Source organism: Anopheles coluzzii, chromosome X (genome assembly GCF_943734685.1).
Source record: "Anopheles coluzzii chromosome X, AcolN3, whole genome shotgun sequence".
Taxonomy (NCBI): domain Eukaryota; kingdom Metazoa; phylum Arthropoda; class Insecta; order Diptera; family Culicidae; genus Anopheles; species Anopheles coluzzii.
The window spans coordinates 4,133,309-4,153,222 of record NC_064669.1 but is presented as its reverse complement, the minus strand read 5'-3'; the positions used below and the strand labels follow the sequence as shown (position 1 = coordinate 4,153,222).

Below are 19,914 nucleotides of genomic sequence, written 5' to 3'. Positions count from 1 at the left end.
AACAAATGAAACGGGATTAGATGGCCAGACGGGTAAGTAAGAAAGTAAAATCAAAAAAAAAAAGAAACAATATACACAATGAAAAGAAATATCAAACCAGATGGTCGCAATAGACACACAACAATAAGAGCAAAACTCCACGTAAAACAACGCAAATGTAATGAAAACAGAAACAAAATAAAAACGCAACGAAAACACAACACAGCGTCACACCGTAACACAGCAAGTTTACCTCTCCGGTGTGGGGATGTTGGGGAGTGGTGTGTTGTGGGGACGATATTCACTTCACGCGAGCGATCGATCGGAGTGTGCGTGTGTGTGTGGTGTGTGGTAGCGAGAACACCTACCATCACCCACACACATAAACACATAGCAGATGCGACGGATCGCTCCCTCGTCGGGCGGGAAGAAGACAACACACCGACACAGGACACAGGTACAGAAACAGCAGGTGGACACGCTTCATTTTTTTTTTTTTTTCAATTGCCGAAACTATCTGTCAAACTAGAGCAGCGGCTCGACTTTAACGGACGGAGCCCCATTTTGTTTTGAGATTGTTGTTTTTTTTTTGGTAGAGATGTGGCTGTTTGGTGGCTTGTTGTATAAAATAGCGCAAATGTTGCTGTTGGTGGTGGTGGTTATGATGTATAGAGCGTTTAGGCAGGCAATGTGGAGACACACGGACACGTACGAAGAAACAGAAACACGCTGGATGGTGCACAGGTAGATGAGCACAGAGGTGAGTGATGGGTTGAGCACACAGGCTGCACTCGACAGGGTAGAGGAACTTGGTCGTGTTGGTCTAATCGCTAGATGGTAATGAAGATGTGAAGATATGGCTTTCCTCGCGACTACACATTTGACAGATGAGGATGGAGGATGCTGTGTTGCAGGTGGAGCAGGTGGAGTAGTAGAATATAGGCATAGGTATATGGCACAAACAGAGAGCGTCAGATCGGGTGTGTCTTCGACTCGTCTCCGCGTTTACGAAATGTTGCAGTTGTCGCGCGTGCGCGACGTATCGCCTGCTCCACGGCGCCGATGGTCGTAGCTGCTGGACGCGACCGACCGACCACCTCCACCAACGGAGCCGGCAGCAGTAGTAGTGGCCGGGTAGTCCTTGCGCCCACCGTACTGCAGCATCCGGGACGGTTGCGTGATGGCCTTCGTCTGGATGCGGCTCATGGCGGCCGCGCCCGAGCTGCCGTACGACGAGCCCGCAGTCCCGTAGCCTAGTGCGGCCGAGCGCGGATGATGGTAGCCGCCGCCGCCGCCGACGCCGCTAGCCGTCGGATGGTGATGGTGATGGTGGTGCGAGTACTCCTCCTCGCTGTCATTCTCGAGCATCTCGCGTATGTACGGGTTCGGGTCGTTGCGCGTCAGCTGCGTGCGGATGAACTTGTTCGTCTTCTCGTGCAGCCGATGGCTGCGGTCGACGATGTGCCGATCCTCGGCATCGTACCGGCGCGCGTACTGCGTGCGGGCGATGTCCCGCGGCAGCTCCCTCGAGCTGGACGTGATCGTCGGCACGTGGCCGGCCGTTTTCGAGCGGCCCAGCGGCACCGTAGTGCCGTAGTGGGAGGTCGCCGGCGGTATCTCCACCTCCACCGGGTAGTACGGCTCCTTGTAGTACTTGGCCGGGGTACGCTGCACGGCGACCGGCACCTCGTAGCACGCGGCCTCCCGCCGGTTCGCTCTCGGGACGTACTCGTCCGGGTCGTACGAACGGGGCAGCGGCTGGTCGGGCGGCGACGCTACCCCCGCATGGGCCGCACGGGTCGCCCTCGGGATGTACTCCTCCGGGTCGTAGTCACGCGGCAGCGTCGGATCGGGATAGTCGTACAGGTCCGCCCCGCGCCGATTGATGCGCGGCACGTACTCGTCCGGATCGTAGCCCTTCGGGATGGCCTTGCGGCGCAGGGGCCGGGCCCGCCGCACCTCCAGATCCTCGATGCGCTTCTCCAGCGCCTTCACGTCCGGCTTCGGCTTCGCGCCCCCCTCGTAGTAGGTGACGCCCCGATCCAGTATTGCCTCCCACTTGGAGAAGTCGGTCGTGCGCGGCCGGGGCGACTCGCGATCAATGTCCACCTTCGGGGGCTCCACCGCGCGCCCCTCCTTCGCTCCTCCCCTCGCCACGTCCGTGAGTGAGCGGTTCTTGCGGGACTTGTTCGCCCGGTCGGTCTGCCAGCGGCGGGCCGGATGGTCGCGCAGATTCGCCAGCTCCTCGTCCGAGCCGAGCTCGAGCTCGAGGTGGCGCAGGCGCGGATCGACCAGGTGGCGCGACCGCACCGACGGCTCCACATCGTACCCGAAGTCGCGCAGCTCGTCCAGCGATTGCTTCTGCTTGAGCGAGCCCCTGCGCTGGCCGCTACCGGGCACCGCCAGCCGGTCGTACGACTTGGAGCGCCGCAGCTTGGACGAGGCGCTCGGCTGGCGCTGCCGGCTGTCCGGCACGACGAAGAACGTGTCCACGACCGCATCGTTCTGCTTCACAAACACCTGCTCGATCGCCACGTTCTCGATGCTGGCGGATTTGCGCGCCCGCCACGGATCGATGCAGAGCGAGTTGTCGAACGCGGCCCGACCTGCAGCCCGGGCGGCCGTCGGGATGGGCGAGGTGCTCGTCTCGGTGCGGTCGACCTTCTTCTGCCGCCGGAGCGGGCGCTGGGGCTGCGACTCCGGCGGACCGGCGGGCGGCACCGGTATCGGTTCCTCGCGCGATGCCTTCTCCTCCAGCAGCTGCTTGTAGGCCTGGAAGTCGGTGCGGTCGCGGCGTGCCGGTGCCGGCGGCTCGTACACGACCGGCGCGGCAAAGTCGGCCCCGACCAGCCCGGACGTGATGTCCTTGAGGATGTGGGCGTAGTCGCCCGACATGCCCTGGGTGGACGGTTGCGGCTGCACCGGCTGCTCCCCGTCCGCGCTCGTGTGCAGCGTGTACACCTGGATCGTTTGCGGCGGTGGCACCAGCGGCATCGCCGCCGTCTTCTTGAGCGATTCCATGTGGTCGAGGATCTGCAGCGGCTTCGGTTCGGGCTTCTTGGTCGAGCTGATCACGTCCGGCATGACGGCGGCAGGTTTGGCGTTCGTCGAGCTGTCGACCAGATCGGACCGGTTCTGTTTCGGCTCGGGCTCTTCCCGCTTGCACAGCTCCTCGAACAGGTCCAGCTCGATCTGGGAGGCGTCGGTCGCGCTGAACAGGGCTGCAAACGCATCCTTCGAGTGGTCCTGCTCTTTGGCAGCCTTGTCGCGCGATTGCTGCAATTTGTCGGTGAGCTGGGAGATGGTTTCGTTGAGCTTGGCCTCCGATATGCCTCGGCTGGCGGTGGTTTTGGTGGAGCCTGAGCTGCTCGTCGCTGTGGAGACGCTGGTGGTCGACTCTACGCTACGCTTACTGTTGCTGTAAGACGGACCAGATGGTTCCTGTTTCGTCGGACCCTGCTTATTACCTACCGGCAGGTTGTCCACCTTCTTTTCAACCGTCCTCTTCTCCACTGTCGGCGCCTTCGGCGGTTTCGGCTTCTCCTCCTCTGCCAACAGTTCGTCCAGATCGATATCTCCGGTCGCCGTCACATCGTCTCCTATCTTCTCCAGCAGATCCTCAAACTCGTCCACCTCTGTCCGCTTGCTAGCAACCTCCTTCACCTTCATCTCCGCATCGCGGCTCAGTATGCCCCGATGGCGATCAATGTCCGCCGGCACGTTCGGCATGACGAAGGATTTGCCCTTCGCCGCCGAGGAAGCGCTCTGCCCAGCGGCACCGGCCACCGAGGACGGCAGCACCGCGCTGCCCTTCTTCACGTACTGCTCCTTGATTTGCGTCGAGCGCTCGAGCCGAATTTGCATCTTCTCCTCGCTGCCCTGCCGCTTCTCCGCCTGGCTCGACTTAACGCTCGGCGTTCGGATCACCTCCATCTTGGGCTCCATCGTGGTCGAAGGACCAGCCGCAACTACTGCGGCGTTGGCCCGCTGCAGCTTCTGCAGCTCCTTGTGGAAGGAGGACTTCTGGCGCTGGCGCGGCACCGGCACGTCCTCGTCGAGGGCGACTCCCGGCATCAGCTCCATCACGAGCTGGTTGATGCCCTCGCGATAGTGCGGATCGATGCGATCGTCTGGCTCGGGCGCAGCGGGCTGCACCGTGAGCAGCGCGCTGCGCACGTCCGAGAGCGTTTTCGGCGGTTCGGGCGCTCGCTCTGGCTGTGCTTTGGTGATTGGTTGCTGCTGCTGCTGCTGCTGGTTGGCGAATATGGCTTCGTGCTTTTTGCGCAGCTCCTCGAAGCACTGCTCGTCGGAGGAAAGCGTACGGCAGCGGGTGTGAGGCGGCGTCGGGCTCGGTTGAACGACACTGTTGGCTTGTGCTGGCAGTGGCGACGCCGCCTCCACCTGCACCTCTGGTTTCGTGGGCTTATTGCCATCCTTCTTTTCGGGTTGTTTCTGCTCGGGCGACGCGACTTCTTGCTGCTTCTTACTCTGCTGCTGCTGCTTGCGCTTGGTCGGGGGCGTCGCAAGCCCATTGCACACCACCTGCTTCTTCGTCTCCTCCTGCCGCACCCTCTGCTGCTTCTCCTCCACCGTCGGCGCACGGTGCAGCTCGAGCATGGAGATGGACTTTTGCGACAGCGGATCCTTCGAGACGGCGGCGAACGCCGACTTCGGCGCGGCCGGCTTGCTCGGACGTTCGGGCGGCTCGGCGGACGGTTTCAGCGAGATCTGCACGCTAGAAATCACCTTCCTCGATGCGGTCGGCGTGCCAGAAGGAGGAGGTGCTGGAGTTGCTGTCGTTACTGCTGCTGCTGCTGCTGCTGAGCTCGCCGGGCTGCCAGCCTTCCGACTGGGCGCTGCTGCGCCCGCTCTCGCCGCTCCAGGCACCAGCTTCACTGCCGGCGATGTTGTCTCGCTCGTCTTCGCCGTCGGTGCCTTCGCGGATGGTGGTGGTGGTTGCGCGGCAGGCGCCACCACCGAGCCTTTCTCGTGCGCCGCTTTCGGCGGCTGCTGCTGCTGCGGTTTCCGCTTCTTCTGCTGGGGGTCCTGAAAGGGCTGCAAAGTAAGTACATCGGTGCTGGGCTGGGAGGCGCCGGAACGAAAGGTGCTCGAACCCCCCGAGCTCGACCTTCGCTCCCCGTCTCCCTGCGGCTCCTCCTCCACCACTTTACCTAGGGTGGTGGGCGCTGCTGCTGCTGCTGCTACTGCCTGCTTGCCGCTCGCTGTCACCGCTGCTTCCACCGTCTCCTCCGCACCGTGGTTGGTCAGATCGATCAGCGAGGACGAGCGCGTGTCCAGCTTGGACAGGCTGGCGAGATAGATCTCCTCGAGCGTCTCCTGCATCTTCACCGGCATCGCTATCTTAAACGCGGGCCGCTTGATGGTCAGCTTCGGCACGGTCTGCTGCGGCGCAGCCGGCTCTGTCTCCTTCGCCGCACCTCCACCGGACGCCGGTTTCTTCGCCTTCTTGGGCGACTCTTTGCGGGCCGCGGGGCCCGTGGCCGCTTTGCCGTTTTTGCGCGTCTGCTTCGGGCTCGATTTGTTCGACCGCGACTCCTCCACGATCGCCTCGAACGTGTCGACCAGCTCGTCGTTGACGTCCTGCAGCAGCGCCTCGAACAGCTGCTCGTCCGGATCGATCGGTTGCTCCTGCTGCTTCGGCGCCGGCTCCTCCTTGCGGCGTACCGCGGGCGATTTGGTCGGCTTCGGTGGCTTCACAGCGGCACCGTTCGTCACCCGCGGCTGGGACGCCGGCAGGGCCGCCTCCGTTTTCGACTTGCGTATCGGCTGGAAGGCGAGTATGTTCTTCTTCGGCGGCAGTGGCACGACCGGCGGCTTCGGGGGCAGCACGGCCCCCCCACCGAGCGCCAGCTTCCGCACCGGGCCGGGCGATTCGATGCTGCTCTTGCGCGAGATGGCCGGCGACGCGACGGCCGAGGACGGTGGCGTCGCCGCCGGGGCGTTGCTCGTCTTTGCGCCAAAGTATTTGGCCAGATCGACGTCGCTCGGCTTCTTGCGCCCGAGGGCCGGCGAACCTTCCACGCTCGAGACGGACGACGGCGTGGTGCCGGTGGACTTGCCGGCACCGCCCGGGAAGTACCGGGCCAACCCGTTGCCCTGCTGCAGTGCGGCAACGTCCTTGTTCGGGAGCTGCTTGCGTGGCTGCTGCTGCTGTGCCTTCTGCTTCTCCGCGAAGAACTTGGCCACGTCCTGCTCGCTCTTGACGCCGACCACCTTCGGGCCGCCGTCCACCGCGGACCGGATCGACTGCATGTTGCTCTTGAACTTTTTCGCCTCCTGCCGCTTGGAGCGCTTTTCCGCCTCGAGCTGCTCCTGCTTCAGCTGGGCGAGAAACTCGTCCGGCTCGGGGTCGCCCGCCGCCTCCCGGGCCAGGCTCGACCGGCGGCTGTTGCCGGTGGACCGCTGGCTGTGGGGCGAACCGCCGTCCGGTTTGCTGTGCCTGCGGCCGGCCAGCTTCTTGTGCGACGGGGTCGGCGAGGCTGGCGGCATCGCCGCGGCGGTCTGACTCTTTACCACCGCCAGCGGAGACGGTGGAACAGCGGGGGCTGAGCGGGCAAGCTGCGGTGACTGCTGCGGTGAGGCTGTATTAGTGCCGACGGGCTGTTGCATCGGTATGGAAGCGGATGACGAGCGTAATGGAGGCGAATTCTGTGGTGATGGCGCCTGCTGGTGTTGTTGTTGTTGTTGTTGTGGTGGTGGGGATGGTGTTGTGGTGGTGCTTGCTGTTGGTGGTGAGATTTGTGATTTCGGTTTGATAAGTGTGGTTAGGCTGTTCATGAGGCCGCCGAAAAAGGAGGTACTTTTGACTTTGGCCGAATCGGGCGCGCTACCACCGGCTGCTGCACCGGTCTGCTGGCCGGTCGGTTGCTGCTGCTGCGCCAGCGCCTGGTCGGCACCACCCTGCTGCGCGTGCAGCCACTGCTCCCGCACGCTCAGCTTCTGCAGCATGCGCTCCTTGATGGCACGATCCTCGGCACTTTCCACCGGTCCGGTCGGGGCGGGAGCAGCCTTGCCCACGGTTGCCTGCTGCACGGTGACGACCTGACACTTCTAACACAATGCACACACACACATACACACACGTACACGCCGATGGGGTGTGTTAGGAGGAAAACAGTTTCCATGTGAGTTGGATAGTTTGAGGTCAATTTTGTTTTGTTTTTGTGCGCACAAACCAAAACGCAACAAAAAAGAACACATAATTTCGTTTCGTTGTTGTTGATGTTGTTGTTGTGGTTGTTGATGAAATACATGAGAAAGAGACAGATGGTAGGTACGCGGTTTTGCACCGCCGAAAACAAAACAGGGTAAACGAAGAAGAAGAAGAAGAAAAATGGAAAAAAAGAAACAGATTGTAATACAGTGAACAGCACCATTAACCTCACTCCGCACTGGTGCGCGCTTCACACCTGCAAAACAAACAAACAAAAAAAGCGCACGCAGTTTGATCCTAAACGAAGGAAGAAAAAAAAGAAAACACTCCCCACAAACAACAGAGTCACAGGGAGCGGAAGGGTGGGGGAGGAGTGTCAAAATACGAACGTCCGCTTGTGATTGCGATTACCCCGCGCTGCCATACAATTTGCGTGCTAGTGGGACGGGCGGGACGCGGGCAGGCGGGAAACCGTGAGGTGGAGGAGCAGGGCGCGTTAAGGTGGAAGAGAAAAAGAAAATCCAACGGATATGGCGGTGGTGGTGGCCAGCCAGCCACGACCAGGCTTACCTCCGTTTCCGTATCGGTCGGCAGGGTGGGCGGTGGCATCAGCTTCACCTCCTGGCGGCGCATCTCGCGCGCCCGCGCCAGCTCTTCCCCTTCGGTCTGGGAGTCCGCATCGTCATCTGAATGGGAGGAGGAAAGGAAACAAAGAACGTTAGTGTAACTGGTTCATGCTAAAAAGGTTGATTCTTTTATCTGAGCCATTTCTTAAACTGATTCAAAGAACAACTTTTTTCGAGTTGTCCTCTAGTGTTTCTAAAATGTATGTTTTAGCACGCTAAACGTTCCAGTATAACAAATCCTAGCTAAGGAATTAATAACACAGTTGTTCTTAAGTCTTCACTAGTTCAGTAGAAAGATTCAACTACGTAAAGAGTGGCAAAAGGAGTCGAAAAATTCAATTCCGTAAAAAATTGTTATGGAAGGAGTCGAAAGATGCAATTCCGTAGAGAGTTGCTAAAGGAGTCGAAATATTCAATTCCGTAGAAAGTTGCTAAAGGAGTCGAAAGGATCAATTCCATAGAGAGTTACAAAATGAGTCAAAATATTCAATTGCGTAAAGAGTTGTTATGGAAGGAGTCGAAAGATTCAATTCCGTATAGTTTAAAAAGGATTCAAAATATTCAATTCCGTAAAGAGTTGCAAAAGGAGTCAAAAGATTCAATTCCGTAAAGAGTTGTTATGGAAGGAGACGAATGATTCAATTCCATAAAGTGTTTCAAAAGGAATCGAAAGATTCATTTCTGTAAAGAGTTTCAAAAGAAGTCGAAAGATTCAATTCCGTATAGTTGGAAAAGGAGTCGAAAGATTCAATTCTTTAAATAGTTGCAAAAGGATTCGAATGATTCAATTCCGTAAAGAGTAGCAAAACGATTCGAATGATTCAATTCTGTAAATAGTTGCAAAAGGAGTCACAATATTCAATTCCGTAAAGAGTTGTTTTGGAAAGAGACGAAAGATTCAATTCTGTAGAGAGTTGCAAAAAGAGTCAAAATATGCAATTCCGAAAAGAGTTGTTTTGGAAAGAGACGAAAGATTCAATACCTTAAAGAGTTGCAAAAGGATTTGAAAGATTGAATTCCTTAAAGAGTTGCAAAATGATTCGAAAGATTCAATTCCGTAAAGAGTTGTTATAGAAGGAGTCGAAAGATTCAATTCCGTAAAGAGTTGCAAAACGATTCGAAAGATTCAATTCCGTAAAGAGTTGCAAAACGATTCGTAAGATTAAATTCCGTAAAGAGTTGCAAAACGATTCGTAAGATTAAATTCCGTAAAGAGTTGTTATAGAAGGAGTTGAAAGATTCAATTCCGTAAAGAGTTACAAAACGATTCGAAAGATTCAATTCCTTAAAGAGTCGCAAAATGAGTCGAAATAATCAATGCCTGAAGTGAGTCGATTCATACAGGATGCGAACAGTGTAGAGAGCCGCTAAAAGGAAAGAAATGGAACAACACCAACTAGCAGGGAGTGTAACAGGAAAATTGGGATGGTTTTTCTCTGTCGGAAAAACAAATCCTTCGTGCCTCTTTCTCTCACACAATTAAGACCGAATTACAGTGTGTGACGAAAACATCGAGTTTAATCCTTTTCAGTGACTCGCTCGTTATAGGTGAGAGACTCTTTTCCATTTAAGTTGTATGAACAGTGAAATTATTGGTTTCACGACCGCAATCGTATTGTAATGAGTATATGCATCTTAAAAAAATAAAAATGCGCTCGATAATAGGTAAAGATTTTACTCGGTAAATTAAAAAAAAAAAGATCTTTGCGAGCTTTTCTGTAAAAAAATGCTCGTAGGGTTCCACGTTAAGGGCCAAAATTGACAAACCAAGCATAAAACAGTGTGAAAGTTCCATGAAAAAAAGAAAAGAAGACGCAACCAAGTAAGACTAGCCAGGCGGACACTAAGGAATTCAAAGAATCGGGATTCAAAAAGAGTGAGTAGCTGTGAGTCGCTTTGTTAGTCAAAAGTCACAAAGCACATCACTAGCGTTTACACCCAGCCACACATACCTTCGCTCGAGTAGCTGTAGAAGTCGGCATCGCTGTCGACCAGGTTCGAGAAGCGCTTGTCGCTGATCCACTCGGACGCGAGCTGCAGCGTCTGGGCGCCGAGCGGCGAGTCCGCCGTCTCCTCGTAGTCCGACTCGCTGTCCGTGTCCGACTCGTCCGTGCTGGACAGTTCGGCCTCGGACACCTCCGACTCGGTGCCGAAGTTCCGGTCCGTCCACTCGTTCTCGTCGATCACCTCCATGTTCGGGTCGCCGTCCGAGTCGTCGTTGTCGGGCGTCCGGTTGCGCGCCAGATAGTCGACCGTGGACGCACCGACGCCGCCCGTCTCGCCCGCGGACCCGCCGGCAGTACCGATCGGGCCGCACCGTACCATTACGCCGCCGCCGCCGCCACCCGCATCGCTCGCATCGTACATGCGGCCAATGACGGGTGCGACAGCGGCAGCCGCCGCCCCAGCCCGTCCCTTCGCTTTGCCCGCCGCCGGTTTGAGCGTTTTGGCGGGCAGCTTGAAGTGGGGCGTGCAGTAGAACCGGCCCTCCGGGTCGTCCCGGTCGAACGCGTACGCGCCGAGGCGCAGGATCGTGTGGCAGTGGTGACACTTCAGGCAGGACCGGTGCAGCGTCAACCCTTCGGCGGAGATCTTCTCCATCAGGTAGACGCGCTGCTTGCAGTAGTGACACTTTTCCGCCACGCCGCTCGCGGTCAGCACCAGCGCCTTCTGGTTCTGTGGAAACAAAAGGGAGAGAATGTTAATGAACGCGAGGAAGGAGAGTGGACGAATACAACTTACCGATTTTGGTGCCTGCTGTTGCTGCTGCTGCTGCTGCTGCTGCTGCTGCTGCTGCTTGCCCGGCTTGTTGGACGTCTGCAGCTGTCCCGCAATCAGCGCGACCTTGTTCTTGCCCCGCTCGCCCAGGTCGAGATTGTGGCCCTCCTTCAGCTGCTTGTCGATCGCCTTCAGCGAGCTGTCGATCTCGCGATACTTCTCGTCGTCCTGCGGCTGCATCAGCCGGTTCTGGCGCGCCAGGAACTGCTCCCGGTTCCAGTTCGGCACCCGCTCGCGGCTCTTGCCGATGTCGGTCGTCTTCTTCGACTGCTCGATCTTGCGCTCGATCTCCTTCACGTTCCAGTCGCTGCTGTCGATCTTGCCGATCGCGCGCAGCAGATCCTTCGGCTTTTTCTCCACCACCGGCACCGTCCTGCCGTCGATGCGCTGCTCCATCGAGCGGACGCGATCGCTGAACTGATCGGCGCTGGCGTCGGCCAGCCCGCGCGGATACGCTGCCGCTAGACCCCGATCACGGTCCTTCAGTTGATGAAAGGGTTTGAACGGGAGGGGATGAAGAAGAAGAAAGAAGCGTGTGAGTGACGTTGCAAGTGCACGCTCGTTTCGCCAACACTGGTCCGTTCTCGGTCATTAGTTGTTATTTGGTAGGGCATTCGTTATGTAATTGTATGCTTTGTTCAAAAAAGTTCGCTAAAGAAACTACGCGGAAAAGTATTAACATATGTGCATATTATGCGCGTCGATGTGTCAATGTGTGTGTTTATATGTGTGTGTGAGTAGTGTGCGTCATTTCGGGTAGGTACAGGTACAGTTACAACTATTACTAATTACTAAGAAGAAAATGGTTCTCTACATTACCAGAAAAGCACCGTTAATGTTTGATACGTTTCATACCACCACACATACACATACACATACTTAGCGAGAGATAATGAGCACAACGAATAAGAATGGGGTTGGTTTTAGATGGAGTCAAGCCACATGCACATGCAAGGAAATGAGTAAGTGAATGGGGAGGAAGCTGAGCTAAAAACATAATAAAATTATTCATTATTATTGCAACTTGCAGGAAAAGGTGTTCAAGGTGGACGGAAATGATAACAACGGAGTCTGGAAAAAGAAAAGGATGGTTAGTTGCAAATTATAAAGAAACGCACAAACGCGTCAGCAGAATTCTACACAATCAGCAGCACACAACTACACATTGGAAGAGCAGGATCGGAATCGAATGGCCATAAGATAGGACCAACCCACTCCTCAGAGTTTGGGGATCACTTCAGAGAAGAATAGGTTCCACATGGAACACGGATGAATTTTGCTTTTTGATCCGCAAGAAACACATACACGACAGCCAGACATTCGGGTTAGTGCGAAAATCCAATTTGCAGCCTTGGCAGAGAGTGCCGTTACTGTGGAGCTCGTAGAGCTTCACTTTGGGGCGTTGGTTTGGTGGCCATCTTGGCCAGAGTTCAGAGTAGGTAGAGCGAAGTTAGTCATTGACAAGCGGTTCGTAAATAGCGAAACGGACACAGCACGAACAGCGCCGAGCAGCTATTCGGGTTAGGGAGTGCCTCATGGCTCAGAAATTCGGACAAAAAACACACACAGAGACACAGACAAACGGGGACAATACACACAAACACACAAATAGAACGGCAGCAGGAGAGATTAATATGCGACGCCGGATTAGGTGGACAGAAATGCGGCAGAGCAGTTCGCAGCAGAGTTAGGCACCAATAGACAGCGAGCGCGTGGAGTCACGCTCTCGAACAGCAGGAAAGCAAATTTCAGGAAAAGGTGTCGTGGGTCAGCTTCTGCGGGGCCAGCAAGAAAGTACAGAAACACAGAACAAACGGAAACACCACAAACAAAAAAAATCACAAGCATTCATCATCATCATCATCATCATGATCGGCACGCTTACGGGGTAGCGCAGCTTCTGCTCGAGCTCGCGGACACGATCCGTAAACACCGGCGCTGACTGGCGGTACAGGTAGAGCGAGTAGTCCTCGAACGCGCCAGCATTGTCGCTCTCGCGCAGCAGCGTGTTCGCCTGCAGCATGTGAATGCTCTTGTAGAAGTTTTGCGTTTGCTGGGCCCGCTGCTCCCGCCGCTTCGACTGGCGGTCCTGCCGGTTCGCCTCGATCTCCTGCAAACGGCGGGTGCGCTCCTCCTGTGCGTGATGTGTGTGTGTGTGTGTTTGCACGTGTTTTAGTTGAGTGTAGAAAGAGAGAGAGAGAGAGAAAGAAAGAAAAGAAACAGCGGAGAAGGATAAGGAACTCCATGGCCATGGGGAAAGCCTGGCCGTGGCGGCATCCAAACAAGACGGAACGCAGCGGTTGGGCACCTCACACACGCAAAATAAACGAACACACACACGAAGGGACGAGAGAGCGAGACGACGACGAGTACGAGAGACTACAAATTTAAATATCCGATGATGCACTACCCCGAACATACTGATGAGAGGGTTGAGAGTTGGGGGGCCAGTGGTAGTAGTGGAAGAGAGGAGTGGGGTTTGTGTGTCTTTTGCTGTTGTCTTCTTATTTTATCTGCACTGTTGGGCACCGCTCACATACGTCTCTCTCTCTCTTTCATAAGTTCCTAATTGTTGACTTTTTCGGAGAATCGATCCACGGTCCAGAGCAAACCATCGTGAGCCGGGTGCGCGCATCTAACCATTGAACCACCGGGACGCTTAGCGTGGGCACGGTTCGTACTCGAGTAGGTTGTAGTGTTAATTGTGGCGGTGGGTGCTAGTGTATGTTAAAGGTATATGGGGACAGTGAGCTGTGAATGGGGATGTGTGCATGTGTGGTTACACAACTAATACGGTGAGCGGATGGAAAAGGGGGGCGGGTTTAGGGACAGTTGATGTAGTACGGTCGAGGCGAGAATACCGGAATGCAACTGAAAAATAACATTAGTAGCCTTTTATGGGTATGATTTTTTTTTGCGATTTATTTGCGATGCAGTCGAGGGTTTTTTTATTGTTGGTTTAATGATTTTTTTTAATGCAAATGAACGTTCGTTAAATTATGGGGGCGTGTTGTAGCTGGGTTCTACTTCTTTCTATTGTTGTTGCTATTCGTTTTATACAAATACATTATGATTTTTTTTTGTTTTTTTTTTTTCTTTAACTGGAGCAGCTTCGATACTTTGTTTTTTTTTCAATATTACACTATACACAATTTATATAATACATGCAAATGATGGTTTCTGCGATCGAAACGAACAGCAAGAGTAGGTGTATAAAAAAAAAGAAATATATAACAGGAAACAAACACGTAACGAATCCCGGAATCCAACCGCAATAATGATAAGCTCTTTACAGACAAAACATAACATTAAACAAAGCGACAACCCAAATTGATATGATACAACCCAAGGGCCTTTTACGAAAGTGCCAGGGCGAGAGAGAGAGAGAGAGAAAGAGGTTGTATGCTTGTTGTTTTTTTCCTCTGCTTCCTCTTTTTAATCTAATCACATCGGTAGCGAAACGGAACTACTTATCTAAGGACAGAGCACAGGCGGTGACACAACGACAGACAACACATGCAAAAATCACGGGATGTAATAGTAATAATAGTAGTAGTAGTAGTAGTAGTAGTAGTACGCGGTGTAAATTGATCGAACGGAATGATACAAATTGGTTATTGGCGTTACTGTACAAGCGATTGGTAAGAGCGCTAAGCTACGGAGCGTGGGAGCAGAAGAGTTGTACCACTTATAAACTTGGAAAGTGGGAAGGTTCAGGCTCACCGGACTTGTGTGAGCCGCGCGCGATACGTAATTGCTACTTTTTATGTTATAATAGATTGCTTTGGGGGGGGGGCGTGGGGAGGATGAGAAGGGAGAAGAGAATAAAGTTATGAATGGGTGGGGGGGGGGGTGAGGTGAGGTACTTATGCGACTGATAATATTAACAAATTGTTATGTGCAAGAGAGTTTGAGTCTAGTGGGAGGGCACTCGTTCGATTCGTTACGCACCGCCGCATCGTTTCAGAGTCTTGTAAATACGCGCAGCGCACAGTATGTTGGCATAGTAGGTTAAGCGACGAAAGTTTGTTTCAGTGGCAAAACATGTTACACTAAAAAAAAATAATACAAAACAAAATCGAGCAAACCAAACACTTTACCAAACACAGCGGAGCGCACACAGGATCCTCAGGACGCGAAGGATACCTAACGAACGGACAAGAGGATCCCCCCCCCGCCACTCCCCACCGGTAGTTTAAATGATTCTATCCCGCTTCGCCCTACATTAAGCTCCCCGCATCGAGGGCGCTCGCTAGACTTGCTGCGGCAACAGCCGGCCGTACCCGAGCAGCCGCGTGAACGGTGGCGTCAGCCCGAGAATGCTAAGACAGAGGGAGATGAGAAATATCCGCACGCTCTCGATACTTACGATATTGCCGGACTTTTCGTTGCTGCGCCGCTTGCGCATGCGCCGCATCGTTACGTTCTGCGGCGATGCGACCCCACCCACACCCCGCTTGTACCGCTCCTCCTCCGCGTTCGGGTGGTAGTAGTTCTTGGCGTTGGGGCGGGCGGCGGCGGCACCGGCATTAGCCCCACCGCCGTACGGGCCGGACGCGGTCGCGACCGGCACGATGCAGTCGCCCTTGGTCCCGCGGTGCAGCAGCTCGCCGTCCTTGTCGGCCGGGTGGACGCCGCTCGCGAGCGCCGCCATCCGCTGGACGGCCGCCATGCGGCCCAGCTTCGACCAGGCCTCCACGTTCGTTTCCTGCTTCTGCTTGAACTCGGCATAGTCGAGCTTGATGTGCTTGACGTGCGGCACCTCGCCCCGGAACACGTCGCACACCTGCTCGAGATAGTTGAGCCACACCTTCGGCTCGACGCCGGCCAGCGTGACCGATTCCTGGCCGGACATGACGCGCGGTATGCCTGCAAAGAGAAAGGTGCGGTTAGTCATCGGGTTTTGTTCGTTTTTTATTATTTTTTTTGGTGAGTTTCTTCCACAACCAAACCACCGACTCGACTCACCCAGCTGGGTTTCGAAGATGTTGAACGCGTGCTCGTTGCACACGTCCGCACTGAAGTCGGCCAGCTCCTCCAGGTTGACCAGATCGGGCCGGTAGCGGTGGATGAGCGTGCAGAGCACCTTGCCGTTGGTGAAGCACTCGGCCGGCTCGGCCAGCTCCTGCACGAACCCGCTGTCCTTGAGATGCGCCTTCAGCCAGCGCAGCAGCGTGGCGCCGAGCGGCACCACGTCGACCGTGCGCCGCTTGCGCTTCGCCGGCAGCTCGGTCGCGGGCGACACCGCCGACGCGATCGCGTTCGTGTCGAAGAACGTCTGCTCCAGCAGGGCCGGATCGTCCGTGTCGAGCAGATGCTTGACCTGCCCGATCTGGACGGACGCTTTGTTCAGGTTTTTGTAGCGCGTCGAGGGGTCGAGCGTGTACGCGCCGAACGCGCGGTTCAGATTTTCCGGCGTCGTCTGCCCGAGCAGCCGGTACACCGATTCGCGCTGCGCGATCGTCGCCAGCAGGCTGTTCTTCGGGTTCGCGAACAGCTTGATCGCGTACGCCGCGTCCATGCTGGACAGGAAGCCGCGCGCGCACCCCGACCCGGTCGGCCAGAACGGTTCCAGCAGGCTGTCGCCGACCAGACAGGACAGCAGCCGGTAGTTCTTGCGCACCGTCACCTTGCACGAGTTGTGCGCGGCAAAGATGGACGTAAAGTCGAACACGGCCACGTCCGGCGTACCGTAATGGTTGACCGCAAACTCCAGGTTCGGCATCTGGTACTTGGTCGCGAAGTTGGCCGCATCGCGCGCATACTCGTACAGCTTCGGCTTGTCCACGTTGGACGGGGCGAGCAGCTCGGCCGGGTCGCTCAGATCCTTGATGATGACGCCCCGGTGCAGCAGGCTGTGCTTCTTCGCCGTCATCACGAAGTAGTGCGTGTCGTCCTTGTAGTAGACGATGTTCTCCAGATCGCAGCCCGTCTTCTCGTACAGCGCCTTGAAGAACGGCTGGTCGAAGATGAACGCGACGCCACTGATCTCCTCCACCATCGCTTCCGCCTCGGTGCGCTTGTTGATGAAGTTGGCCGTGATCGCGATCGCCAGCTTGCCCCGGAACTCCTTGCGCTGGAAGCCCTCGAGCGTGTTGCGCTTGCCGTCCGCGCCGATCAGCACGTCGAACTCGTAGTGCGACACCGCGTGGTCCTCCGGCGAGACGGACGCCCGCCACCCGTACCCGTCGCCCGGCTCGATCTCCTTCACGAACGAGACGCCCTCGTGCATCTCGACGCCGAGCAGCAGGGCGACCTTCAGCAGGATGCACTGCAGCTGCCGGATCGAGATGTGGTCGATCGAGCCGGCACAGAACTTGCCGTAGAACTTTTTCGCCCCGAGCGCCTTCAGGTCGTGTATGATGAACGGCCACAGGTGCAGCACGTTGTTGCGGCTGATTCTGTCGCGCTTTTCCACCACCACCTGAAAGGGAGAGAGAGAGAGAGAGATGGAGCTTAGTCGAGGAGGACTCTGTAGGAATTACGTTCAAGCCTTCACTTACCACTTTGGCACCGAGAAGCTGGGCATCGATGGCGGTGCGCAAACCGCACGGGCCGGCACCGACGATCAGGACGCGCGTTTTGCTCGCCGCTCGGCCTTTACAGTATACCTTGTGGGCGGCGCGGGCATCAAACTTCTTGAACAGTGCCTGCGCCCGCCAGTCCCGGATGGCCGCCTTCATCTTGGGGTAGAATTCTTCCAACGGTCCGGGCCGCAGCCCGATCGTGTCTAGCATGTTCCAGTACAGGCCCCGGATCTGCTTCATTGTGGTGGCGGCACAGAAATGCAGAAACATCTCTGTGGCCATGGCGGCCCGCTCGTGGTCGAGCGTGAATTGTTCACTCATCGTGTCTGTTTTGGAACGAGTTCTGCAATGAAAGCGAGAGAAAGAGAGAGAGATAACGTAAATGGTACGCATAAGTATTCGTTGTTTACGCAGTGTTTGTCGTTGCTTCTTTTCAGGTTGCTTTTGAAGTTGCTTTGCAGGGGTGTGGGAGAATTCTTGGACATTCGAGGTTACCAATTCTCCAAAAGTTCCAACTGGGCTTAGGTTCTTTCTTTGTTGAGCATCCAGAATATCTTCTCCAGGATGTCTTTGGAAAGTTTTAGACAGTTTCAACTAGGCTTTGGTTATTGATTTGTTAACTGGTGTCCAGAATATCTTGTTCAGGGTGTCTTTTAACGATGCTTTAAGGAGTGGGAGAATTCTTGGACTTTCGAGGCTACCAATTCTCCAACAGTTCCGACTGGGCTTAAGTTCATCATTTGTTGACCATCCAGAATATCTTCCTCAGGATGTCTTTGGAAAAGGTTGGACAACCAGGACAATCCAACTGGGTTAGTTTCTAGATGTACCTACCATCCAGAATAACTTCTTCAGGATGTCTTTAGATTGTTTACAAATGAATAAGAATGCTTGGTCTTTCGAGGCCACAAATTCCCCAACAATCAGTTGGAACTTAGGCTCTTGATTTTTAGACAATTCAAAATACACCAGAACCTCAAGGTAAATCACAATGCGAGCTCTTCTACGCTACGGAGCAATCTTCCCCTCTGTCAAACGTACAATGAAACCGAATCCGAATGATTGCCGCTATCATCCAGGAAGACGCGAGAGTGTCTGATGTCTGGTAGTATATGATTCACACACACACACCCCAACACCAATTGAAAACAAAAGGGGCAAAGGGGGAAAAAACCAGGCCGCACGCGTTATCTTTTTGCAATGAACCCCTGGCACACTCTCCGCCGAGTCGTTAACCGAGCAGACTGCAGCGACGCAGGTAGGACCCCTACACATACTCTAACAAAGCAGCATTAAACTACCCCCTCTTTGTGTAGTGGCATCACATAGGACGCGACCTCGCTGGATTTAGATAGCGCAGTCGCGGCGCGCACTGCCATCCGATAGCGCCTGGCACCCTGTGTTGGCATTGGACGCAAGCAGACGAGCAGTTGGAGTGATGACGACGATGATGGCGACGATGATAGCCGGGACCACTCTCTGTCAGATCAATCGGTGAACCGTTTAGCTACACGTTTGAAATGTTTCCATCTAAACGACGCAATCATATGTCACAGCGAGCAGTGAGCGGGAGGAAGACAAGGGGCAGAGTATTGGCACCGCTGAAATGAAAGGTCCTTGGGATCCGGTGCCGCGCTGCGAAACTGTGATTGCCTGGTCTAGAGAGTGTAAAGGTTGGAAACGAAGGCGACCGGCCATTGGGGATCAACAAACGACCTTGCACGCTCACATCAATATACTTCACAGCTCTGCTACACAATTAGTGCAAAACCGTCCGATGATGGACCGTCGGGCCGTTGCGCGATACGCTTTGTATTTTCGTGAGAAGAAAAACAAATTTCCCAATGCGTTTGTTGCTGTTATTTTTTTTTCTTTCTTTTTTTTATTACTATAGGAGCTCACCACGCTTTTGCAGCAATGGAACCACAATCGAAGTGTTGTTTTTTTGGGAGGCGGGTGGTAGGCTAGCGAAAGTTGGACCACTCACATCGGGTATTGCTTCAGTGATTTAAGATTAGTGCGCAATATCTTAAGGTCAACATGGGGTCCCCCCGCTTACCTTGTGTGATGTCATCTCTCTACCGTTCATCCAAAACACGCCGTGCTGTGAAAAGTCGACTGAGTCATGGTGTTCAAAGGGAAGCCGAGTAAAATGTAAACCCACCGCAAGCATGTAAAAACAAAATAATATCGCACGCGGTATATATTTTCGCTCCATATGGGCCGCCATTTGGCACCGGCTGGCTGTGAGTCATGTGCACTCAGTATTTCTTGGAGCTGCTAAATGTCACTGCTTGTGATTGGAAGAATTACCACCAAAACAGACCCACACATGGTGCGCGAAATTCCCTGGCCCTACAGAAATTGGCAGATATTTGGAATACAACGCAATACTACTCCAAGAAATTGCTGGATCAGTGGGAAGAATGCGTCCAATAGTTTTTTTTTTTTCAACGCAAAAACAACCATGCCTTCGTGTTATTTGTGACATTGCCAAGCAAGGGCCTTGTGTGTGTGTGTGCTGTATCCACGGTTAGATATAGTCTCAGATGCACGGTTTTTTGCAAACGTGTTTCGCCCCTCGAGTCAGCGTCCACAGAGAGTTGAGAGTGAGCCGCCGCAAGTGAGTCAGCTCTGTGTTGCACATCTTAAGCGCCCATGCAGTGGGGCTTGTAATAGAGAAGAAGCGTGCGGCAGATCAACAACCCCGAGCGCGCTGCAAAGTTAAATCTCGCTCGACCGTGGCGGTTCTGTCCGTTAAATCGTGCGCCCGTTGCTGGTCAAACGGTACACACACACACACACACACACACACCCCAGAGCACTCTAC

At 54.7% G+C, this 19,914-nt stretch overlaps 1 protein-coding gene across 1 annotated transcript in view; it reads right to left on the bottom strand.

Annotated features, from left to right (window-relative positions):
* The window catches only part of LOC120957678 (F-actin-monooxygenase Mical), a 66,162-nt gene that overhangs the window by 12,645 nt on the left and 33,603 nt on the right, over window positions 1–19,914 (bottom strand). The window contains exons 3-10 of the mRNA XM_049610890.1: window positions 17,061–17,427; window positions 15,526–16,981; window positions 14,927–15,426; window positions 12,443–12,691; window positions 10,522–11,037; window positions 9,732–10,455; window positions 7,724–7,839; window positions 989–7,050 (exon numbers count right to left, since the gene is read on the bottom strand). Of these exons, the coding sequence (XP_049466847.1) occupies window positions 989–7,050; window positions 7,724–7,839; window positions 9,732–10,455; window positions 10,522–11,037; window positions 12,443–12,691; window positions 14,927–15,426; window positions 15,526–16,981; window positions 17,061–17,405 (9,968 nt within the window). The 5' untranslated portion in view covers window positions 17,406–17,427. The remainder of the gene's footprint in view (window positions 1–988; window positions 7,051–7,723; window positions 7,840–9,731; window positions 10,456–10,521; window positions 11,038–12,442; window positions 12,692–14,926; window positions 15,427–15,525; window positions 16,982–17,060; window positions 17,428–19,914) is intronic.